The sequence below is a fragment of the Clinocottus analis genome, unplaced genomic scaffold (genome assembly GCF_023055335.1).
Source record: "Clinocottus analis isolate CAN_PGR_092001 unplaced genomic scaffold, fCliAna1.0.p SCAF_15, whole genome shotgun sequence".
Classification (NCBI taxonomy): domain Eukaryota; kingdom Metazoa; phylum Chordata; class Actinopteri; order Perciformes; family Cottidae; genus Clinocottus; species Clinocottus analis.
This window is the reverse complement of record NW_027175876.1, coordinates 17,207,381-17,233,879: the sequence shown is the minus strand read 5'-3', so window position 1 is coordinate 17,233,879 and position 26,499 is coordinate 17,207,381. Positions and strand designations below refer to the sequence as shown.

Sequence of the window (26,499 nt, the reverse complement as noted above, 5' to 3'; positions counted from 1 at the left end):
GCGCCTCTCGTACTTACTGTTCCGACCTCCCCGTCTCCACAGCAGAGACGCGTGAGAGTGATGTTCAATGGACGAATGACTCGCCAGCAGCGTTCTCCCAGCCCCCAAGGTCTGAATCCCTGTGCTGTCTCGCTGGATTCTAGGTGACGAAATGAAGGCCCTGTGCAGCAATCTGTTCACACATTCACTCGTGAGCGTGTTTCCTCCTCAGCGCTGTTACATTCTGATTTAGTGGTTTTGCGGTGTCACTTGTGAAGGGGACCAGAGTGAGTCAGTGACACAACGGAGAGCTCAACACCTATTTGTGGGCGTTATGAAAGTACCTCTGCTTAGTTCAGAGCACTGAATGTGGTTGGACGAGCCCGCGCCCCACTCTGGTATCACATTCCTCTTTCTCTCTACTGGGATGTCTCTGCTAGGGGAAATCCTGTGGTCGCTCAATTGTCTTCCAGCGAGTCATCGCTGTTATTTACTTCCTATATATAGAGCGCTGCCCCTCACCGCTTCCTTCCTGTGCTGAAGGTCACGACACAGACACAACAATTTGACACGTTGCTGATGAGTAAATTTCATCACCCCTGAAATCCAATTTCTCCTCCCTGAGGCATTTGGACTAAGAATAATCAGTGCCATAGTAACTTCATTTAGTTTGCTCCCTTCCTGTTTATGGATTGCTCATGTTGCATAGCAGTCAATAGGAAGGGGGGTTGTTAGAATTTGGGTTAGAATAGCTTTATTTCTTTTAGAACGGCAAATCCTACAGATAATATTTAGTTTACATCGAACAATTCCGACACTCAAGCAGATAAATGTGCACACACTCATCCCTCTCCTTACCAGCTGCCCCAATGATCTGTCACTAACAAACTGAGTCATTAGCTGATAATGCTGAACCCAGGGTTACAGCTGATTAGGTTTTGATACAGCGTTCTGTCCAAAACTCTGAATAAAGTGTGCTTGTAGCAGATTACAGCGTTACTGCAGATTTCAAACCGTAGTATCTATTCCTGTGAGAAAACTCAATCACTTATTTTGGCTGCTGATCATTGATGATCCATATTGGCAGATACAGATCCCTTTGTGGCTGGTCTACAAGGATCACATTTTTTTTTTTTCTTCTATTTTTTAAATAACTGAACAAGTTCATTTTTTGAAGCTGTGAAGTTAGTCCAAAATTTTGAATTATGGACTATGAACTGAACTAGTTCATGTAGAAAGTACATTTTCCCAACACTGTTTGTCATTAGCATATTGATTTCTTGGTAAACTGAAGCCATGTTCATTTTAATACCAAGTTTATTTGTATACAGTCGATTTTTTTTTTTTTTTTTACAGCAGTGAGAGTCGGATGTATATACGTCCACACAAAAAGTACACCATCACCTCGACTATTCGCGGCTTTTGGAATGTCAAAAAAGTCATTTTTAAAAGTTGTATTATAAATGTTTGCATGCATGTCTGCTTATGACAAGATAAATACAGTTAAATTACCCCAAAATTTCCAGTTAATTCCCGTTTATTCCCGTTAATTCCCGTGGAAAGTTTCCAACTTTGAATATTCCCGGAATTTTGCAACGATATGAACACACCACGATGACGTTATAATTTGAAGCTCAGTTGTACACCTGTACACCTGTACTTCCGCAATAGATCTAATCTTAAAGCTGAAGTCCTGTGTGTAGAGGTTAAGTACGCGTGGTCGTGCCAGCACGCGCTGTGGAAGCAACGTAAGGGCAGCCTGTGGTTATCGGCCCGTTGAGAGGTTTGGGTTAGTGCGATCACCTAGACGCCTTGAGTCCTCGTCAAAACACGGGCCAGTCCCGCCGCAGCCTCCCACGCTGACTCAATCTGCTTATCGGTGACGTCATTAGCGGCGTTAACTGCTGTGCAGGTGTCTGCCCGCTCCCGCATCGCCACGGTTTGTTCCTGCAGCTTACACCGTTGGACCTGAGCTCAGGGATAACTCCTAAATGGATAAGGCTTGAGTTTCCCCCGCCCGGTTAACTCTTGGATGGATCCTTTAATTGGTCAGCCAGTCAATTGAATCAGAAAGCAGGGATTTAGTGCCGCGTCTATTTATGAATGGGAGAACAGTCGTAGTGCGGCTTCTGAACTTTGATTTTGTGCCTTTTGGATGATCTGCCCCTCTTCCTACCAGTTCTCATGTGTAGAAGAGGACCATCAGTCCAAGACTGCACCTTCTTATCGGATTGTGGTATAAACAAGGACAGCTTGTCTGTGGTAACCACATGGGGAAGGACCACGCCCGGCCCTGATCAGCTGTCTATCACGGTCTATCATTGCTTTGAAATATAATTCTTATTTTTGTGTGGAGGTCACATGTGTGTCTCCCTCCTGCTGTAAATGGAAGGCCCGTCCTAACATGCCCAGCTGCTGCCAGATGCATTTTTTCAGGATGCTTTTGGTTGCAAGTCCCAGCACTGACAGCTTCCTCCTGCAGCTTATAATTTGTATCCTGGTAGTCTTTTTTTGGAATGAGGACTGGTTGGGGTTTGTATACATTTTTAAATCATCTATTTATTTATTGACTTGCTTAATCCATACTTATACTTCTCTATCGTGCACATTGCGTCATCTGGAATAATTTAAAAAAAGAGAAGATGCATCATATCAATCCAATACCAGTTTTTTATGCGAGTGGAAACGGGGAGAAAAAACAACCAAACAAAATAAATAAGAATAGTTGCTAGTTTCACTGAGTCTCTTTCTTTACTCTTTAGTAAAGAAGAGAGACTCAATAAAATGATCCTAATCCCATTCATAATAAAGAGTAATAAATAATTACTAAATAAAGGGATAACAGATTACTAGAAAAACACAAGCTGTTAAACTTTTGTCTATCTTGTGGTCATTATTTACTCATATTGCTCTTTCCTATTATCTTCTAATGAAAGACGAGGACAACAATCTGACTTCAAGGATTTTAATGACAGAGATACAATCATCACATCAAATACACACGACAGCACTACCCATGAAATGAATCTTCTCATATGTAGACCCATAAATAAATGACTATGTATTATATACTGTAGCATATGTAGACGTACATATGTAGATGCCTGCTGTAAAGACAGTCTATGGATCAACGTTGATGCATAAGGAATGAGACTGTAAGACTACTATTCCTTATGTCATGGTCTTATGGTGTGTGTGTGCATATATATATATATATATATATATATATATATATATATATATATATATATATATATATATATATATATATATATATATATAAATAAATAAATAAAAATATATATAAATATAAATCTCCATACTTGCTTCCGTACTGTCTGTTTGTGTTTGGTCACATCTAATTGCTGGGTAATTGGGGTGTACCACACTGGGACTTTAGGGCTAATTGAATTTCACAGACAATTTGTTTTTGTAACAACTCTGCACCCATTTAGGTTTTCACCTTGAAAGAGCGTCGCCTCAGCCTGTGTGAATATGCACCTTTGCTTGCGTACAACTAGGCGTTGTATTTACTGTTCAGTGTTTTCTGTAATATCCCTGATTCCAGTCCTCCTTGATCTTTTCTTTCATCTCTTTACTTTTGTCCTCTTCCCGTCCTCGGCTTTCCTCAGTCGCCGTCGTGTTTTTTTTGTTTTCCTACCTCTTTTGTTTTTACCCTTCTCTTTTGTTCTCCCCTCTCTCTCTCCTCCTTTTACCTTTCCTCATCTCCTTCACTTTCCCCCCTCTTAATCTATGCCAGATCCATTTAAGTTTCCTTATTATTGTTATCCACTTCACTGTTGCTTTAAAGGTCTTAACAAATGCCTGGTGGATGCTTTCATTCATTTATAGCATGGGTGGTCCCGATGGGAATCAAACCCTTACATGGTGCAATGTCAGTGCCGGGCTGTACCAGTGGAGCTGCAGAGGGCCGTAGCTTAGTAACAACCCCCCTCATTTTCCATCCAGAGTGGAAAATACATCAGAAAGGATGAGCCCAGAAAAGGCAGTAGGAAACTGGCTCCGTGATATCTGTCAGGATGTTGTGACACGTCGGTGCCGGAGCACCGCTGGCAGTAAAGTTCTACTTTTGCTGAAGTGATTGGTGACATTTTCATTTGACTAATCTTTAAGGTCATACGTACAGCTGGAAGTTGACGAGGTGCCACCGAGCGACTGCATTCTCGTTCGAGCACTCTGCCAAACGGGGATGTTTACACACTCAGTATTGGTAAATCTTGTCCGTGTTGCAGAACATTCTCGCAGCACACGGCGCCCTGGTATTCCTAGCTCTGGCTCTTGTAAACCTCTCTGTAGTGTTCTTCCTCTCGAGCCTGCAAAGGCACTCGGAGGCCGCCGTAAAGTCGTCTGTTTCTTGGATGGAGCAGCAAGTGTTCCACTGGCAGGACAAGCAGAAGATTCACACAGCTGTCAGTGTCCAGACAAACGGTACATTGTACAGATAATGCAATCAGGACTGTTTTAGTCCAGGAATAGTTCACTTTGTGCTCATTTTTGGATAAGACCATTTTAAAGTGTGTCACCTCACTTCATTAGCAAACCTCCCTGTTACTTCTCTCGGTTAACGACAGTATGTCATTACGTTGTTTTACAGAGAGACACTTTGAAGTGTGAGATGAACAATACATTTTTGCCACTGAATTGGTACACCACATGGTTGGGTTATCCATCTGCACTGATGCCAGCTTAAAGTATTAATAATTGCGGCCAACACAGGCCTTGTAGGCTAAATAGTGGCGCTAAGGCCTGACACACAGGTTATATTGAGTTGCATTATGATGCGTTCATGCTCCTATCAGTAAAAATAGCTATTGGGCAAAGGTACATTTTACCATTACCATGTGTTCAAATGTAATTTTCTAAAAAATTGGGGTTCGACCATGAATTGAGTTTAATATATCAACCTTTATTTGCCGATACCATATGAGCCGTTCTCAGAATGTGATAGACACACAGACAGGGTTCCTTGGTTTATAGTGAAATATAGTTGTAGGGAGTGCTCGCGTTGCACCGTTACAATAACAACATAATTATCATTCAGACGAAGTTTCTGGAGACGTCCAGCATGATTTGATAATAAGTGAACTGTTACAATACACACCCATTGTTCTTGAATGTAATGACTATTACCACTACTCAACCCACCCTGCTTTTGATTTACCAATAAAAACATTAGAAAGTGACGTTATTTTGGAGTGTGTGTGTGTATGTATATGTATGTATGTATATATGTGTGTATGTATGTATATATATATATATATAGATATATAGATATATAGATATATATAGATATAAAATGTCTCCCAGTATAAACAGAATTATCTGTGTAACTTGGTCTTATCACAGCTATCTTTGTATTACTATCAATACCCAGCAGAGGAACAATGCAGCACCTGGCTCTGTCTGCCACCTCCAGAGCGGAGGCAGATGGTATCGGGATGAACTGTCAACGCAGAAGTTGTGTAAATGGACTTGCCGTGTGGGTTGAGCGGGTCCGTGTGAAGGCTCTGAGGATTCTTTGAAGTGCTGGGAACACTTCCTGTGCAGACAGCAGAAAGTGATGCAGCCCTGCAAGACCGCTTTTCTCTCCTCTCACGTTGCCGCTCACTGCAGCAGTTTCACACTACATCTGACCTATTGTTATGTCAAGCCCCGCCTCCCTCGACTCCTTTTTAGTGTTTGCGGTTTCTTAATATTTTGGGAACATCCTGTTTGTGTGCTTAATGCTGTGAGGCACACATTGTTTAGTTTAAGGCCTTCTGACCACTCCTGCCCTCTTATTAGTGCAACTGCGACAGGAAAGACGGACCGAAGCAGTGATGGGGGAGTGAACAAGAAACACCCAGAGAGGGAAGGGGCTGAGGCAAAGCCGCCCAATGGAAAAAGAGATGTAGGGATGGAAAGAGAGATGGGTAGGGATGACGGGGAAAGGAAAACGGCAATGAGGGGAACTTGAGGATGGCTGTGGTTGAGCGGTAGAAGGGGTTATTGCAGACAGACAGCGTTGGGAATTCTGGTGATGCTGGTGTGCAGCCTAGCAGTAAATGCAATTTAATGCTCCGAGGCATGTTTACGCACTATGTAAGTGATTCCCTGTTTGCTCTTTGCAAATTTCCAGTGCATATCAATGATTTAATGGCATGCTCCCCCCCCTCACCCACTCAAAAAATCCCCCACCCCCCCAGCTGACATCCATCTTGTATGACAAAACCTGTGTCGGGGCGCTGTCTGTGCCCCTTGGCACCCCCGCCTGCCTGCGGGTACCGCACAGCTGTGCACGTATGGTGTGAGAGAGCGAGAGACAGAAAGGCTTTTTATTGGAGTTACACACACACACACACACACACACACACACACACACACACACACACACACACACACACACACACACTCTGTCAGAAGAGGCTCTGGCTGTGACATAAAGGGGCCTGGTTTGTAATTTAGCTAATTTACTGGATGTTTTCTAAGCTACTTGCAATTGGATTGCTAAAAGGGCCGCGCGTTTGAAGTGCTGCTGGCACCGAGTTTCCCTCCCTTTTTTAAAGGACTAACTTATTAGAATCACACAGCTTTTAATATTGCCTTTGATGACCATGGTGTGCCGTTTATTCCAGTCGTTATCTGGCCTTTATTCAACCAGGAAGCACTTTTAAAAGGCAGCTGTTATTTCTAAGAGACCAAAAGCTGTGTGTTCATAAGAAACGGCACATGATGGAACATTTTTTTAACTTAATAGGTTAATAAATTATTTTTGATCATGTGATAAGCTAAGCAATCAGCACAGTTTGAGATAGTATAAACCCAGATCCTGTTGCCTTTTGTGTCAGGGATGAGACACTTCCCGTCGCAGTGAAAAAATATACCTGGGTATCTCATTATATAATTAATTATAATATAACTGGGCCTGACTTTTGGGTATTTCCTTGACACAGTGGCACTGAATTGTCCCATACGTAGCCATTCTGAATCCTAAGGTAATGCAACACGCACCATTACATTCCAGATTCCAAGAGGCAGTGACTTCACATGTTTCCCATCCGCTGTGTTCATCGGTTGTCACACTTAAAAGGAAAAAGGGTTTTCAGACCTATCATTTACTCCCTTTTTGTGACGTGGAGCATTTCAACAGCAAAAGTTGATTCTACTTGGAAAACTCCCAGCCTGCTGCTGAGGTGTTCGCCCCCTCCAGCGGGTCCGCCACAGTCCGATGGAAGCGAAGGCCATCCCTGGGTCTCTTCCTCTCTCTGCCATCCTCCCCTTTCATGTCATATCTCCATCTCTCCCCATCACCCCCCTTTCCCCGTCTCCCCTTTCTCTCTTGTGAGCGGCATTTTTGTGTCGTTACCTCACTGTGGTTGTAAATAATCCCCGTTATGGCTTCCAGATGTCCCTCCGTCCCGCTCTGGAATCAGGGATGGGGTTTGAGGGTTTGTAAGGGTCGGACACTTACTGTAACTGGCTCAGCTGCTGACTCGGTCCAAGTATGTGAAGTCTCCACTGTCTCTCGCTCTTGTCTCTCTGCCCTGCCCAGTTCCCACGAGCTGGATTTGATTTATATTTTCTTCTCTTTCCCCCTCTCTAAGAAAGGAATCAGCAGCCAGCCATGTGTACTATCAGACAGACTAACATCATACCACCAAATACCACTAGAATAGTTCACAACTAGACTAACAGGAGCTGTATTGTGTAGATTCCTTTATTTGATCACCAGCGATTTACTGAGGCGCCTCTCTCTCTTCTCAGTCTCTGATCTGAACTTTCATTCCAACAATGTCAAGGTAGGGTTGGTTCATCTCTGGTATCTGTGCCTGTGCACGCAATGCGAGTCACTGGAGTCTCTCTCAAACTGCTAGCTTGACAGCTGTCAGTACTAACAATTTACGTAATATACAGTATTTAAGTTCTTTATGATCATTTTGGGGCAAGTAGCTCTTAGAGGAGGCCCGAAGGGACGGACCGTCAGTGCTGCCGACCTTCCCAGCTATATTTAGCTTGACTTAATTGGTGACATGTGACTGTTTTAGTGTTTTTTTTTCATGTTGATGAGTTTTACGATTTAGCGTACTCTTGCTAGTTTCTCAAGATTACCAACCCTAGCTTCAAGATGATCAACTTTGACCTTCCTCCTGAGACTGAGCATATGCATAGCTAGATGGACAAAATGGACCAAATACACTTCCTGGCCAAAAGAAAAGCTGCCACCTGAATTTAACTGCTAGTGCCTATTGTACAAGCCTGTGGGGGCATTGCTATGATTTGGGGTTGCTGCAGTTGCTCAGGTCTAGGTTCAGCAACGACCAGGTTATTCCATCAATGGATTGTTCCTTGACTGATGGCACGGGCATATTCCAAGAAGACAATGCCAGGATTCATGGGGCTCAAATTGTGAATGAGTGGTTCAGGGAGCATGAGACATCAAGTTTACACATGGAGTCCAGACCTGAACCCCAGTGAGAGTCTCTGTATGTGCTGGAGAAGCTTTGTGTAGCGCTCAGACTCTACCATCATGGTTTGTTTCTTGTATTTTTTTCTTACCTTTTGAGTGACATATTTTTCTGTTGTAGAAATAATGAAATAAAATATCAAGTATAACAATAAAAAAAAACATGATCAACTTTATACTTTTGGTTCAGGACCTTTTGGTATTTTGATCAAGTATCTCATGGAAAACATGTTGGGCGACACTGTTCTTTCAATGTGCCACATGCATATTTGATATTCCATTTAGGTGAGCGTCACTATCAGAGCACTCGGATCTGGATCTGGGCCAAACAAAACTTGCTCCAGCAATTATGATATGTGTTTCTTTCCAATGAAAACGACTGTTTTAAAAAATGGTTTCATTTTCTTTCAGGAACTATATACAATTATTTGTTTCTTTCTTCTGAATCTGAGTAGATGTGGCTTGATACCTACTCTCCAACGTACGCAGGCAATGTCGGGAACGGTTACCTCTGAACGTGCCCCGCGCTTCCTCGGTTGCGTAAGATTGAAGTTAGATTTCCAGTCTTCCCTTTGAGGAATAATGTATAAGACTTCCTCTGCAGCGTGCATCTGCTCTGGGGCTGAGGGAGGTATCAGACAGACTACGTGTCAGGCGCCTGTTTGTTTTTCCTGCGTGCCGTTGTGCACTTAAGAACACAGCAGTCCCCTGCCATGCTTGCATTGTATTGCAATACTTCAAATAGTTTTTTTTTTTTATTTACACTCTTCTGAAAATGACATAGAACAGCAGCGGGGAAAAAGTTACTAAATTTGTGTTCCTCTGGGGGGGAAAAAAGATGTTGTTTCTGACTAGTACTATAAACACTGTGGTTCCGCCCAGCGCTGAATCACACACGTGGGTATGTAACGCTGTCATACTGCACTCATGACACACGGACAAACCTCCCACTAACACACCCTGGAGACGCAGCATGGAGGGGACCCGGCTCTAGGGCCCTCTGTGAGCTGCGTGTCCTTTTTGCGGGCCGGCTGCTCAGTGAACACATTTTCCTGCAGTTTCAAGGTTTCACGCGGGCGCCTCAGCGAGATGGGCCCGATAGGCACTCAGCGTTTTGGGGCTAAACCAGTCTGGCTACGCGGATTAGCTGGCGTCACTCGTGTTTTTCCAGTTTCGCTGCATCCTAAAGGCCTATATTACCCAACGTGTGTTTGTGTGTGTGTGTGTGTGTCTATGAACTCTTACAGTGTCTGTGGATGGTCGTCTCCCCACACAAAGCGCGTTACGTACGTTCATGCATCTCTCGTCTTTTTATTTGTATTTTATTTTACAACCTTGGCTCACTTTCCCTCTGAAGACAAAGAGCTCCAGTCTTGCTAAAGCTCGGATCGTCACTTCCCCACGCGTTGCCAGTTTCCTACCACACCTTGTCATAGCAATGGTTGCTATGTTTAGGTCTACCTGTATACTTTGCCAGCGAGTTGAGATGTATGACCACGCCGTATGGTATTTTTCTCCTTTTCTTTCTCCTCTGTTGTGAAAGTAGGGATGCGGCACATGGCTGCGAATCCATCTCCGCAGCAGGAAAAGTACAGACGCACTGATCCTTGGGTAAACGTTGGGCGAGCTCGGCGAGTACAGGCTGTTCTTGTTACAGTCGGGGTGTTTCATACTGTATGTTGACCCTGCTCGCTGACATATGGGCCCGCTATTTACAAAACACTTAATTGAATTCCATGTTTATAAATTACAGGCCACAATAACCGGTTAATAGCCGCTGTGTGCTTCAATAAACCACCTGGCGTTGGAGTGATGGCCGATATATTTTTTTTTGTGGTCCTCTCCAGAAAAGCAATTTATATATAATGTGTTTGGCTGTGGTGTTTCTACGAAGGCCAGAGCGAGACTTAGTCGCCAATTATGTGTCCGATGTAGATGTAGGGAACTACATCTCGCTCTGTGCGCGTGCATGTGCTTTGTTGTGGACGGGGGCTGTGGGCTCCTGGCTCAGAGATGAAAGACATTTCTCATGTGGCTGGTTTAGTGGAGCTCCTGAGTCAGCATGCAGCTACTAATCAGCGTGTTCTCCCTCTCAGCTAGCCCGGCTCCACTCCCCCTACTCCTCGGCCCGCCGCCCCGTCCGCTCCGACTCGCCCGCGCAACAGTTAAACCAGAAGTGAGCGGGATACATGCAACCTTTTTCGCTTTATAGTTAAAAAACAAACAAACTGCAGTCTACAATCCCACATCCTGCCTTGTGAGAAGCAAAGATCACTGAGAGACTCGTTGTTGTTGTTGTGGCTCTTTTGTTGCTGAGTATGAACACCTTTTCAATCGGGGTGAAAGCTGAATGAGGAGCGCCAGCAGTGTCCAAAAGACGCGTCCCTAAAATACACATCAGTCCACATGAGTTACTTTACCCCTTCAGGAAAGACGGGGCCCTTTGTGATGCTTGGTACGGGGAAATATGACTGAATAGATGGAGCCCTCTACAGCTGATATATTCAACACAAGGCAATTTACACCAAAACAATCTACACTTGAGTGACAATCTCCTTTGCAACTTGTCATGGACAACCATTGTTATAGTTTATATTAGCTCTTTTCCTCTGAAGCTAATCTGAGGAGAATCTAAACATCTGAAAAAAACACCACATTTAATACATTTAATCTCTCGCCCAATTGTTTAGTACTCTCATAATTGTGCAGCTTGTTACATGAATTAATTGAATCCAGAGGGATGCTGTTGTCGATGTTATCTCTTAGCCCTGACAGACAAACCATGTCAGGTTTGGCTCGAGTCGGGAGCTCTGGCACAGATTCACTTGAGAAGAATTAGAGGTGCGCTGGAAATTACCACCAGCACCAAGCCAAATGGTGGTATATCTGACTAGTTTCTTACGAGTTCAAAGACTCCACGTGATCATGAAGGAATGAACAATCCCAAGTTGACACATGTCCTCTTGGAGGACAATCTTTTTTAATATCACACGCACAGAGATTACATCTTTATAGCTGGAGATGGGTTTTGGTGGTTGACATTGTGCAGTAAATTCAATTTAGAGAATGTGTTTTTCCAGCCAGCCATCTGTTGTTTGTATGTGATGCATTGTTTCTCGCATCGTAGGTCTTTTCAGGTCGGCGCGCCACATATCCTCCTCAGTCCTAGACGTTGTGTTTTTGTTGAATATTTGTCTGCGTGACGGATACCTCGCTGAGCAGCTGCAGCTCGCACGCTGTGTGCGCACAGACGGTCAGCCCTTTCTGTCTTCCTTAATGGAACATTTAATTTCCTTATAAATATACTTTGTATTTATTTTAGGCGGGAAAAAGGTCAGATGCATGTGCTCATTTTTAATAACTAACTAGAAATAAATGTATGCAGCCGTGCAAGTCACCACATTTCCCACAACACTAGCCTGCAAATATTTCATAATAAAAAGCCTTGTATCAACAAGTGAAGGGATCCAGACTGACAAAAACAGGAAGTATTGAGTTAATTGAAATAGGCATTCACTTTATTCCTGTCTGGAACATTCAGATGTTCTACAGATACAGATATTTGAGGTGTGGTAATGTTGCTGGTGGGAGGCCAACATAATGTCAAAAGATAATTTGTTTTTGATGTTAGCTGCACGCTACGTGAAAAACAATTGATAGTCTCCAGAAGAGACGCAGCTGAGCTGCTCGCTCCAAAGTGGAGACTGCTCTCTTCTGTTAACTTGGACTCTTGCATAGAAAGCGAGAGGGAAGTAAACAAGGACGCTTTGGGAGAGACCGATTTAGTTGTTTGTCACGGCCTGGTTCGTCGTCGTTGTTGAGGCAGACTTGTGGCGGCGTCTGAAGCTGGATCCCAAATAACACCGGCTCCATCGACTGCTCCACACCGTTCTGATGATTCTGGTCTACTCTGCTCTGTAACTGAGAATGAACGACAATGACTAAGCATTTTCTCCAGACAGGTGTTCCCAGCCTTACTGTGAACACCACTGTGCATTTACGTGCAGACACACACACACACACACACACACACACACACACACACACACACACACACACACACACACACACACACACACACACACACAAACACACCAAAGCAGCAACTGAAAACAATAAAGGGTGTTAGTGCAGCAGATGGAGATTTTGTTAACCAAAAGAGCAACTTGTGTAAAGGTAATTTGTATGTGAACGCTTGTATGTATGCTAACAATGCTAAACAGTGCCAATCTTGTTGTTTAAAGGGGCTGCATGATAGTAGACAGGCAGCATACTTTTCAAAATCACAAAGTTAAGGTATATGCTTCTTTTGCTTATCGGACGATCAGAGTATCAGTGTAACCGGACCGCTGACCCGGTGAACTCGCAGCCCATCTGAGTTATCCTCGGCCTGCTGGGATCATGTAAACCAGGAAGTGGTTGAATGGCCCTCCACAAATGAGGGAAACGCTGACTTTTGTCAGCCGTAGATGGAATCTGTTGAGCTTTGTGAGAGAACAGCGGCGATACGCGCAGATCCCTCCCAGGTCCCCTTTTTCCCACAAGTAGCCACAACCACAGGCGTAACAATCGCTAGCGTTATCATCTAGCCTCCCCGTGTCCGGTGTCATGCGCTACACAGAGGGGTCCTGGTGGTCACTCACACTTTGATGCATTTAGAACGGGAATATTGTAGGTCCGTAGAAGGTGATCACATGACTAGCACAACAAAAGCATGTACATGAGATTTGTATTTAACTTATTTATTTATATCTGCTACAACCCTTCAAGATCCAAGCTAAGCACCCGTGTCTTGCTTACCACCTGTTCATTAACGTAAAGGAGGGTTAGCACTGGACATAGCAACAACCACCCAGGCTAACGGCTGCTTACCTAAGGTGGACGTCCTACCTGTTATAGTCTCTTTTGTGACAAGCCCCTCACCAACTTTGCCCAGTAACCAGACCTGCACCAACAAAACAAATAGATTGTTTTTCATTTGACGTCTGCTTTTTGCGAGTTTATATGAATATATAACTCGGACATATAATATTGTCTCGTATCTATCACAAGCCTCTGAATTAATTGAAATCAATCAAAATTGTATCGTGGCAGACTTTATATCAGCAAATATTCTATCATTATCCAAAGAATCAATATAGTATCAATCGTATGAAGAAGCGTGTGATAATTGGTAGGTAGACTGACTTCATCTCCTCACGGCTGCTGATGATGTCCAGCTGGTCAATATGACCTCTGAACAAAGTTGACTGTATGGTAACTTCAGTCTGGCGTCTGCTCTGCAGTGCAGCTCCATGTTTGTCCTCACACATCAACACGCGATTCTGACATAGGTTTTATTTATTTTTTCACCAACGTGTGAAGACACTGAAGGTTTCCTTTTCCCCGCTGCTGAACCAACGTAGGATGTGATCGCCCCGAAGCCTCTCATCTCGCTGTCATTGTAGCAAGAAGGCATTGCCCTTTTTGTTTTCACGCTTCACATGTGTCCTCTTTGCCTAAAGTCTGTCTCCCTTCTCTCTACAGCCAAACCCTTCACTTCCAAAGTGAAGCAGATGCGCCTGCACAAGGAAGACTTTGAGATCCTGAAGGTGATTGGACGAGGAGCGTTTGGAGAGGTAACATACTTTCTGGATTTTAAAACTCTATGTAACCAAGCAGCAAACCATTACCAAACCCTCTTGTTCCCGTCTGTGCAAGAAGCCGGTGTTAAGGGTTAATTTGGAGCATATGCAGTATTTCTTTTTGTCTGTTTTAACAGGAGACATCTTTGTGACAGCATCTGCCTTGAACGGGCTTTATTGTGTTTTGCCCTTCGACCTCAATACCTGAGTTATAAAAAGCAAAGTGTTGTTGTGTTGGATGGTGGATCACTTTCTGCTGCATTCCAGCAGCGGTGCGTCGTATTGGTCCGCTGCATGAGCATGACTCTACTTGCAGCATGAGAAAACAAAACAAAGTACTTCTGTTTTCACATTCAACCCAGAAACCGTAAGAGAAGCAGCGTGCCAGTGAAACCATGCAGTTTGCTCGGTTTCCTCTCAGCTCCGATGCGCGGCCCGTGGGGAGGTTTGCATGCCTGTGTCACTGGGTTTCAGGTAATGACGTCAAGGCTGGGGAATGTTGGAGGGACAGGTATTGTGGTCCTGCAGCCGAGACGCTTGCATAATGTCGCTGTCCTGCAAAGACCTCGTGTCTTCGCACTGCCAGTTTTTCTCGGCGTAGTGCAAGTTTCTCTTGTCCCATCTTAATCAGAGATTTCGCTGGTTTCCAGCACTAAATTGATCACCCCGATTTGCTGCGCCCTTCCAAACACGGAATCTGCTAAAGTGTTATTCCTCGGCTGTACAAACAGGTTAGCAAATTCCTGAGTGATTTTGAAACACTCGCCGGTAAGAGAGATGAGGAAGAGGTTGCAGGCAGATTTGGGCACACCTGCCCTGCCAGCGTGAGGCTGCAGTAGCATGATCAGAAACCCCCCATCCCCCACACCAATGTGCTCACTGCAGGGAGTGCTGGTATGTGCATATGTGAGTCATGTGTCTGTATGTGTGTGAGCCATGAACTGCGCTGCCTTGTGGTAACATTCCAGTACCTTCTCACCAAGTCAGCTGTGCTGAAGCGGCTTTTCGCACGAGCTCTAGAGACACGATCTCCCCACGGCTCTGCTTTTAGAACACGTTCACAGCGTGTTAACATGTGCATGCTACTGACATGGTATATTAAACCCAAATGCAGCAGAATGGAAAATAATGAGGAGCTGGCTGTAGTTGTTGAAAAGAGTTGCTATGTTTTTTTTCTTTCTCAATATTGGCGGCAATTATAGTTTATTATCTCTCTCTTTCCTCCGCTCATCGTGAAGGCAGGGCTTGCTCGATTTGATTCCTGCAGCAGCCTGACCCAACAAGTTTGTAAGAGCTGCTGCCTTGGAGCTCCTGCGAGGTGTTGAGACAGTTTTTCTTCGTGGTGGTCAGGATCACAAAGTTAGGAAGGCTGACTTTATACGAGTCGGGTGAGCGCCGTGACGTCCGTCTGACTACAGGTGTGAGTCGCTCCCTGCCTCATGACTCGATTAGGATCCAGTGATTCTCCATACATCTCTGTTTTATATCCGTCTTATATCACTGCACATGGCTACGTCTTCTCAAATTAATACAAGCAGTCAGAATCACCTCAACTCCCCTTTTTCTTAGAAAGCGCCTCTACAAGAGATGAACTAAAAGCTGCATCTTTCAATAACGTGTATAGCCTCCTCAGAACGTAAATATTACAAACACAAAACATAAGCTGAAGTGAAACCAAACTCCCGGATATGTTCCGTCAGCCTTGTGAAAATGTACAACATTTTCTTTTTCGCCAGTTTTGGCGGTTTTAAAGAAAATTGAGCCCAGACCCGAGCCTGAGACGTAGCAACAAAGAGCCGTGGAGCTGAAAAGAGACAGACCCAGATTGGGAGAGCAAAGTAGAGAACAAATACTTGAGTCAGACAGGAGGAAGGCGAGAGCAGCGTGTGCACAGGAGCAGCCCAAAGATGCACAGGAGGAAACGAGACCAAGAGGACCAATCGCAGTTGTGGTCACTTCAACGTGTAGTTCCATTTTTGGGGAGTTGCATCGACTCCGATTCAACGCAGGAGTTTAAATCGGCCTTCAGAGGTTCTTCATGATAATTGTTGTACGTCTCTTCGTGCTGTAGCAGTTTGAGCAAATAGCTGGAGTGTTTTCAGTCTGTACTTGGCCTGTGGAATAATTAGATCAGCTGCTGTGGTGTTTCAAAACTGATGAAACCACATTTAAAGACTCAGTTGAACCTCTCGGCTAACAAACAAACACAACAACCAGAAACCGCAACACAAAGTAATGAGTACAATACTTTATCCACGAATAGTGACGTAAACCATCACTTAGTGTTTTCCTGGGCCCTGCAGCAGACACCAGGCCGGACGGGATGAAGGAAGGAACAGAGGGGAGAAGGAAGGAGAGATGGAGAAAAGGACAAAAACAGCCCCCCCCCCCCTCCTTTCTCTCTCTCTTTCTCCTCTGGTGAGGGATCACTAGGGGAAATCCAAACACTGCAGGAATGTTATCATTGTATTGCATTAGCAGCATTCCCAGCTCATTTAATATACGACAGACCCCTCTGTTGCAGAGCGCGCCTGTGTTTGTTTCTTGTGTGTGTGTGTGTGTGTGTGTGTGTGCCCCCAGTGCTTCAACAAATTCTTGTCAGTCTGTTTAGTTGACTGTATTTTTGATTTTTTACTTTTCCCCTGTCTAATTTAGCCTTATTTTCATGCACAATTAAACATTAAAAAGGCCCAATAAATTGAAAATGAATATAATCCCAGAAGAATATGAAGGAGGCAAAAAGCAAGCGGCCAGGATGTGAGTTAGCGTGAGCGTGCGGTCTGGCTGTCGGCTGCACAGGGGTTTGTCACGGCATCTCGGGCAGCTCCTTTTTTGGCCAAACGTGGAAGCCAGAGCCGAGGAAGTTTGTCATGACAGGAATCAGCGAGGGGAGAGCTGGCAGTTATGATGTTGAGACGGAACGGGAAGGGTGTGATGAACACGAGGGGAGAGGGTGAGCAGCCGAGTGTGAGGCGGTAAAGGTGAGGATCTCGGTGACAGTCGGTCTGTAAATCTCCAGCATTTCCTTCTCTTTTCAAATCCGTCACATTGCTCAGGCGAGTGGGTCCAAGTTCAACTCTCTAGTTCCCTTCCAGAGTCTAAGACGACATCTCGTCTCATGTCACGGTATTGATAGAATACAGATGAATCAGTCTAAATATGTCCATTCACTATTGAGTTGTCCTCATTTATAAATCGTTGCACACAATGATTAGAGCAGTGCTCCAGTTTTTCCCCTCATAATGCAGACTTTGCTAGTAGGAAGCATGAGTCACATTTAAGTGTCCAGCTGTGTGCGTTAAGAGTGTGCATGTGGATCCAGGTGGAAGGCATCCGTTGGCCTTGTTAGTCAGGCCTTTAGTATCCCTGGTCACTTCCTGTCCCGGTTGTTCCCGTCCCCTCCTTGGCTCCTCTCTGCTGTCCTTCTACATTCCTATTCTTCACTTTAGGATTAGTCATCATCGTTATTACTCATAGTTCAGACCTAAAGGTTTTGGTGCTGCTTCTAAATTGTATGCTTGTTGTTTTTGGAGCTATGAAATATGAGCACACGTAAATTATCATCGTGCAGATCTTTTGTGTCCATCTCAGTTTGCTTCAGGGAGGAGATGCTGAGTCAGTCTGGTATTTTTCCTGCTTGTCTGTGGCTTTAACGCAGCTCACATTCTTTGTCTGACTTTGCTGTCAAACAAACGACTGAAACGTCTCATTAACGCGCCAAAAACTCTTCTTTCTTCTTTGCAGGTTGCGGTCGTAAAAGTGAGAAACACCGACAAGGTGTTCGCCATGAAGATCCTCAACAAGTGGGAGATGCTGAAGCGAGCCGAGGTGAGCGCCACTGACATGCTTACTGTTAACGGGCCCATTGCAAAAGAAAGTGATGAAGGCGATTCACAATGAACCATCCTGCACTCAAATCGGGCCTTCGTTGCTAAATGCTTGCAGAACATGTTGCTGCACGAGTTGCCGATGCATGTTTTTCTCATCGACCTCTTCCTGACAGTCTGACATTCCTGTTGCTCCCCTGAGTGCTTCAATCTTCATGCCTCAAACTTCACCGGCCAAAACGTGTGTGTGTGTGTGTGTGTGTGTGTGTGTGTGTGTGTGTGTGTGTGTGTGTGTGTGTGTGTGTGTGAGAGTGTGAGTGTGAGTGAGTTGGCTAACGCCTGGACATGAGAAACAATGTAGAGCAACAGATGCACCGTAGACGATGCACGCTCAGCATGTAATTGTCAGAACATCAAAGCGCCGTACAAGTATTTTTAAATACTGACAGTAAGATTCTTTTCTCCCCGTTGCGAGACCAGGGAACCTTATTAGGATGTGGTGGGGATTTTTATTACAAAGCCATCCACTGACACAACCATATTCCCCCTGTTATGTGAGGACTGCACTAAATCACAGAAGCTTGCAAATGTCTACCAGGGTGGTGCAGCGAATACCTAGAAACTATAAGCATCCACATGTCTACCAGGGTGGTGCAATACCTAGAAACTATAAGCATCCACATGTCTACCAGTGTGATGGAAAACTATCTCATATGTGCAGCACGTGGATACGAGACACCTGGTCACGGGATCCTCGTTTTCAAAGCAGAGTATCAGAAATGCACAACAACGACCTGGTTCGGCCGGCCCACGAGGCTTTGCACTCGAGTCACAAGTCCTAAACTTTAAATTTTGAGTCCTAAACAAGTCATTATGTGCTCCTCATCAGATTTAACGGCCATTTGAGTTCTCTCTCATTTTCGGCCTGCACATTTTGCATACTATCCATCTTTCTTTTTGTTGACGACCAGACCATCTTTACTGGCGCTCGGTAACATCAGTTCTTCTCCTGCAACTTGACTGGATGCTGTGGGATAAAGGGACCTCCTGGGATGTAATAACCTTAAAGTTAGTTGACTCAGGAAAGAAAGTGATCCGTGGTAGCTTACGGTTTCATGTTTGGCCTCTGAGGAGTGTCAAGCTCTTCAAGTCAAAAGGCCAGAGGACCTCAGGAGGCGTTGGTGGTAAAGTCTTTACGAAGCAGCTCTGAAGTCATGTAGGTTGTGACTCGAGGCCGAGAGTCATGTGACTTGAGTCCACACCTCTGCCGGTTACTATAAAGTATTTGTTTATGATTTGTTTATGAGGCTGATCAGTAACCAAGGCATGAGTTATGTCAGGCGTTGTAGCCAGAGGACTGACGGAACAGGGCGTGTTACTTTTTCCAGAGCTTTTTAATAAAATCCTTCTAGAATCCAATAAAGGTTAGATTATAGGTGACTAAGAAATCAGATTTCTCCTGTAATAATCTTAAACAGGAACGAAGGGTTCCTGTTTAATCAGGAGGTAAAGCCCACGGAGCGAACGTTAGCAGAGTTTCTTTCACATCAAGAACAATCATGAGCACTTTATAGTTGTGAATATGGACAACATGCATGCGTGCTCGCCACATCCCAACATGTCCACATGAACGGTCAGAATGCATGACATGTCAGTCTCAGGTGTAAAGTCTTGTCTGCGTCTTTCTTTAGACGGCGTGTTTCCGGGAGGAGCGGGACGTGTTGGTGAACGGGAACTGCCAGTGGATCACCACCCTGCACTACGCCTTCCAGGACGACAATAACCTGGTAACAGCTTTCTCTTTCTCCTCCTGTGTGTGTGCGTGTGTGTGTGTGTGTGTGTGTGTGTGTGTGTGTGTGTGTGTGTGTGTGTGTGTGTGTGTCCTCAAAAGCAGCCATCAGAAATCCCACTGCCAGGTTTCTAACCTTTCTTCGTGGCCTTTCCACCTTTTTTCTTTTACTTATCCAACAATCGCCCCGCCTCACTTCATAGAATTCAGCGCATTCATCCTTTGGTACTTTCCAAAGCTACAACCACAGTCTTCTGCTGAGTAGCTCCACCTCCCAGTTGATTTCTAGAGAACAGCACCACCTCTGCACGATGTCTGGGCACCTGCCAGACGCTGACCGGCACATTCACGTCTCACCACGAAGCACGACGCCGAGAACAAGAAGTGCAGCAGAAGCCAACGCGTCCAAAATAACATTTACGCACAAGACCGGAAGAATGACTTTGGAGCTCGCTGACCGGCCGCGAGCCAAGCTCTGCCTCGCTCTGCCTCGCTCTGCCTCGCTCTGCCTCGCTCTCCAGCAACGGATGACTCTCTAACCTGAGGCTTGTGTGTGTGTGTGTGTGCGTGTGACCCCCGAGTTCAAATGCCAGGACTGCTTGTCATTCCAGCTCCCACAATCTCACAACAAATGCTTTACCCTGGACTCTCCCCAAAGGCTTTAAAAATATACACCATCGCTCGTCAGTCGTCTATTTTTAGAGGAACCCTCAAAAGTTAAGAACCGTCCCGGCGCTGGCGGCCTCGCGGCCGCTCTGCAGTGATGATACTGTGAGAAAACAGCAGAGTGAGGACGGCTGCAGAATGTTTTATGTGTGTGACTTTCTTAAATAGTTTTCTCCATGAATCATGTCACTGTTTCACACTCCGCAGATCTTTTTTAAGAATGTTGGAGTATATTCCGCTCTTTTCCTCTACATTTATGTCTCGCTGGCTGTGTTTCAATTCACATCTTTTTTTATGTGCACTTTGCAGTATTGTAGGAGGAAACGGCAACGTTTAAAAAAAGTTTTTACGCTCGCTTGTGGTTGTTTTTGTCAGTCCACGGGCTAAACGGGATATGGAAACGCCTTTGCCGAATAAATTATGACTCTGTTGATCTCCCATTTTTTTGGGACGTTCCCATTTCGTGCAGATGCTCGTCTTTGTCTCCGGACAACATGAAACATGATCAACTGACCCACCTTCAACAGAAAACTGGACTAAAATAATTGAAGAATGACCTTTCTCCTGAGAGTGAGAACGGGCACATGCATAGCTAGATGGACAAAATGGACCAAATATATTTCAAAATAAGGAAACTGGCAGGTGACTCGCCTCCCTAACCTCACAGGTTTCTGGAGTTTGATGCCTCTTGAGGCTCAATAACTCTTAAAAAGAAAGATGCAACCTCATATACGTTTGAACTTGTTAAAGGAACCCTGTGAAAAAAACTCAGAGTATCGTTTTTTTTGCATATATCTGTATGTTTGAATGAATTTGTGGTTGACAGGATTGACTGACAAAGCTGATGAAATGTTGCATAGTTATTTTTATTGTTTTTATTTTTTTTTGTTATATCTTTTCATTTTCACTTATTTACCTGCTCGGACTGTTTTGTGTGTTTTCTTTCCTTCTTGGCCAGACACATGGATGGTTTCTTGTATTCTTTCCTACTTTACGTGTTGTATTTTTTGTTGAACTTTAGAAATGACTAAATAAAATATCAAGTTAAAAAAAGAAACTTGATCAACACGAGCTTACATGAACTATAGAACTCCCATTTCTCTAGGAGACGATTTATTATCTCATTCATAAAGTCACCTCATTCACAAAGTCTGGGTGAAATTCTATGGGAACCCGGCTCCAGACTTGTCTCACGTTCACTCTGCTCTCTCTAGTACCTGGTCATGGACTACTACGTGGGTGGAGATCTGCTGACGCTGCTCAGTAAGTTTGAGGACCGACTGCCGGAGGAGATGGCCCGGTTCTACCTGGCCGAGATGGTGCTGGCCATCGACTCCGTTCACCAGCTCCACTACGTCCACAGGTGAGCAGCGGGCCGGATGTGTGTGTCTGTGCTGCTGTTTGACTGGAGGAACAGGAGGAGAGGCCCGATGACGGACGCTGCAGTGTGTTGACGCGATGCCTGCTGCGTCAGCAGCTTATCACGCGTGTGCATTTATGTCATCAGTCATCACTTAAGACTGTGTGTGTGTGTGTGTGTGTGTGTGTGTGTGTAAAATGCTGTCAGATCATTTCGTTAACCACAACGACCAGGACAACATGTCTGAAGTAAAAGTCCTGCATTCTAAATCCTACTTGAGTATTATCAGCTGGATGGACTTAAAGTGTCATATTGTCATAACAATAATCTCTCCAATGACGATGTGAGAAGCCCTAAAAAGACAGTGTGCTCTTCCTGTTCAGCAGCAAGCAGCAGACAGACTCTGCTAGAGACTAGCTGGTGGACATGGTGGAGCTTTTAGCAGCTAAAGACACGGATGTTTCTCTCAGGAGGTGATGGAGAACAGAGTTGAGAGAGTTAGACTTAAATTCATCAGCTGGCCAGAGACGCAAATCCAAATAGAAGACTGGTAGCCAGATCTTATTATTACAATAATATGCTACACCAGAGTATTTAGAAAGGCCAGCAGTATAATTTTCCATACCGTCATGAACACAGACGCTGTGTGTGATGTAATGCACAGCACGCGCCACCAGGGGCAGCAAGCTGACTCAGAGAGGGCGGCTTGTGTTTTGGGTTTAGTCTTTCTAAAACTACAAAAGCAGCCGCATGACTGTATTCAGTCTGCCGCCGCCACCACCCTTAATATGCCGTTGAATAAATTAATAAAGGAAAGGATGGACAGACGGACGTAAAGAGTAGGGGGACGCGTAGAGAACAAGGAGGGTCAGAAGACTGTTTGGGTGTGTCTGCAGTCACTCTGATCTCTAATGCGCCACTGGAAAGTCAGATGGAAAGAAACGTACTGAGCGTTGACGACCGACTTAAACAGAGATGTAGATGCAAGTGTATAAGTGAAGAAAGGGAGTGAATGAGAAGGGACCAGGGAGCCACTAATTGCAGGGTGTCATCTGGGGGCCGTGGGTGGGGGTTGGCGCAGACTGAAGAGAGAGAGAGGAAAAAATAAAGAGGGACAGGCTGGAGGGGACGGCATCGTTTCTCCTCGTGGACATTTTGGGACCGTAATGATGGGGTATGGGAGGTGTGTGGGTGGGGGTGTGGTGCTGCTCCCCCCCACCCTCCTCCCATGTACCAACCCCCCCCTTTGCACTCACTTGTGCACATGCTCGTGGGAGATTTGCACGCTTGCTTTGTATGTGGGTGGAGACGGCGAGGCAGGTCCCCTGAGGAGGGCGTGTCCTACTGGCTACTTGTGCGTGTGTGTGTCTGTGCGTGTGTGTGTGTTTGTCTCAGACATACTGTGCATGTGTGAGTTCGGTGTGTTTTCTTTTCCTCTTGACTAAGTTGAAATACAATACATTAACCCCATAATTAAAGACTCTTGTCTCCATTAAGAGAAAACCAACCGCCCTCAATTCATGGCTTACTTTCAGTGACACCAAATGCACACGAGCAGGCCGCCGCTGGGAATATACATGGACTGGTTGTGGCACTACTTCCTCTTGGGAAATCACATTGTCTGTGATGCCAGTTTCTTCTGGAATAGTTTGAGGTACTAACTATACTATGAATCACAGTCACGTCCTCATCCTCTGAAATAGGGGGCACCATTTCCCCTTTGTCGGCCTTTAGCTTACGCTCGCCCCCGTGTCTGTGCCACCAACCAAAGAAATCAGCGGCCGAAGCATCTCTGATTCAGCCAGCAGAAACCCCACCGCTGAGGGCTTCAAGTTATATGAAAGACAACCCTGATAATAAGACGGCCCTTTTGGAGATAAGAAACCTTTTAACATCTTTAACATGTGTTGTCACATTTACATGAAAATATAGAAGCAGCTTCTGTTAAACTAAAGTCACTCGGCCTTTCTAAATGTCCATGTTAGATTTTTAAGCCTACCAGCATGACCAGTGAAGGCGGTTGTGCGGCTGTAAGCTGTATCTGTCAGACTGGTCCTGTATGGAGTCGGCATCAATCCCAAATCTGAGCTGTGAGCAGACACGCTTTCACTCATTCATAATTATTATGAATGTTTCTTTTTTTAGATTCGCGGTATAAATACATGAGTAGATGTTGCTGTTTTGGCATGTCTGAATGAGGCAACTGGTGGAAGTGAAGTCATGTGAGCGTAGTCTGTTTGTTTCTGCTGATTGCGTTCATTCATCAGCAACGATTATTTAGTAGAACACAAAAGGTGTAAGTATTGTAAACGTTTGTCGCAGAGATTATTGTACATGCAATAATCCCAAAGCTTTTTGTAGAGGTAACCAGTGTGGGGCTACCTATGGTTCATTCAACACTCTGATACATTATGCTCACCAAATGTAGTGCTCATCAAATCCTCAGGGTGCAACGAGTCCCTGCATGGGACTGAATGTTTCATTTGTTTTGCAAAAGATAAAAAGAAATGAGGGATAAATACAAGTTTTCATATTCCTGTCAAAATGAGTAAAGAGTCAGAGGAATATTTCAGTCCTTTTGCCTCACGCTCCCCACCAGGACTCTTTCTGCGACTCAAAGGTATTCAAATATCATCCAGACTCAAGATATCTTTTGAAGATATATGTATGTATGCACCATGCTTATGGCACACGATGACATTTAGTAAAGAATAAGGCATTTGTAGTCTCATGGCATTTATCATTATGTTGCCTCAAGTTATATTATTCAGACAGCTAATTATGGCATCTCAGCTCCCCCTAATGTGTGTGTTTCCTTCTTGTGTTGTGAAGTCGTTGACCTCGCCACAATGCAGGAACCTTTTGAAATGAATGTCTGCAGCCCAGTTGACGCTGATGAAGTTGAAAAGAGCCCAGAGAGAGAAAGAAATGAGGGAGCAAAGAGCCTCAGGGGCAACCTTCTGTCCCCTTCAGAGTCCCACGAGAGTGAGTGTGTGTGTGTGTGTGTGTGTTAATTTATTCAGTGGTCGGTGATCCTCGTGGCCTCCCAGAGGGGCCGGACAAATGTTTCAATAGGCCAACTCAGCATGGCTTTGTGCTGCCGAGCACCACATCTGTCTGCCACGGGTGAGAGTGTGTGTGTGTGTGTGTGTGTGTGAGAGACACACTGCGTGACATAGGGGGATTCTTGTGGGGGTTGGTAAAGAGGGACAACAGTGTGTGTGGAGAGACAGATGTGCTCCTGGAGAGAGGAGGGACAACACATGAAAGGACCCGTCTTGAGAGGGGCTGACAGTTAAGTGGGGTCTTACTGCTGTAGAATACTTTAAGTGTGTATGTGTGTGCAGCCTTTGTTTGTGTTATTATTGATCAGGGATAGTTGTCTCGCCTCAGCTGTGATCTAAAGCCGCGTTTCCACCAAGAAATTCCTGGTCATTTTAGTCCTGGGACGACCTTTCTAGGAGCTAGAAGGTTCCTTCAGGCCCTGTTGTTGTTTCCATAGCAGCCTGAAGATGCTGCATAGTACTGATGCACGTTGGTGTAATGGGGAGGAACATTAAATTAAGAGCGTCTGTCTCCCCAGTAAATCGTGTTTGATGGTTATTTTTAAAACATAATTCAGGGAAACAATCAAGAGTTGAAGCAGCTGCACTGTCTGTATTTGACCAATCAGTGACGGGCATCTCTGCAAACCACACTGAGTGTCCTGTATTCACAAACTACCCCGCTATCTGGGCCTCTTTGGGGAGTAAAATGTCCCCAGAACTTAGTTTAGACCCTGGTTCCCGAGGTCAACGTCCTTGTCCATGTGAAAAGGTTGAAATAGAGATCAAGTCTTTCTGATTTATTTGATGTTGGAGGCGTTTTCCCCCTTGATGGAAATGGATGCCAGAAGGCACGGTAGTGCTTTGACGCATTAGTCCACAAGCGCTCGGCCGGAGCTGCGCGGACATGCCTCGCCTGTGCCGTCTCCGGTGTTGCTGTCGGTTACATTTGTGTGCGCATTGTGAGGTGGCGTCCAGATGGCCATCACAGATGGAGGCCGCGGTCTTAGGAGGAGATTACCTCCCCGCTATTCTCGTCTCCGGCGCTGCTCCTTAAGACCACAGAAGCCCTGTGACACAGTAGCCCAATTAGCTACACTAACCGGCGTAGCCTAGCACTAGCTTAGCACCGCCGCCTCTCTGGGATTCGTCCATGTGCGCAGGGCTAAGCGTGAGATAGCTCCTGGCCGGGGGGCATTGACATTTGGTGTCTGAGAGGAAAAAAGGAACACAGAAAGAGACACATTGCTGAGTTAGGGAGAACGGAGTAGGGAGACGGGGCTTTGCAGTGTTGCAGTATCCCTCTCCCTTACCCCCCCCCCCCACACACACACACACACACACACACACACACACACACACACACACACAGTCTAGTCCGAGTGTTCCGGGTGTCATTCATGATCTGTAAGGTCGATACTTCCATGTGTGCCTGGTGATGGACGGCCACTCTCGTGATCACACAGTCCTGTGTGTAGTGGGTACACATTTATTTCAGCTGTAAAACATGATATCCACATTCTTGGTCACTGTGGAAGTTAAACTTACTAGTCTTAATTGTCATATCAACATGAGTAACTTAGTGAGAAAGACAAAATGTGTAAAAAAAAAAAAAAGAAGATCCACCAGACCAGTGGTTCTTAAACTTTTTCTGTCCAACTTTCTGAGACTCCTCCATCCGTGCTTTTTAATTAATAAATTAAAGAATATGTAAATCCCTTTCATGTAAACCAGGAAAAAAATGAA

The 26,499-nt window shown here is 45.0% G+C and overlaps 1 protein-coding gene across 7 annotated transcripts in view; it reads left to right on the top strand.

Annotated features, from left to right (window-relative positions):
- Window positions 1–26,499, top strand: part of cdc42bpab (CDC42 binding protein kinase alpha (DMPK-like) b) — a 69,585-nt gene that overhangs the window by 11,552 nt on the left and 31,534 nt on the right. For all 7 annotated transcript variants that reach the window (XM_068576743.1, XM_068576741.1, XM_068576746.1 and 4 more), the window contains exons 2-5: window positions 13,970–14,061; window positions 17,812–17,895; window positions 19,586–19,681; window positions 21,564–21,712. In XM_068576743.1, coding sequence (XP_068432844.1) covers window positions 13,970–14,061; window positions 17,812–17,895; window positions 19,586–19,681; window positions 21,564–21,712 — 421 coding nt within the window. The remainder of the gene's footprint in view (window positions 1–13,969; window positions 14,062–17,811; window positions 17,896–19,585; window positions 19,682–21,563; window positions 21,713–26,499) is intronic.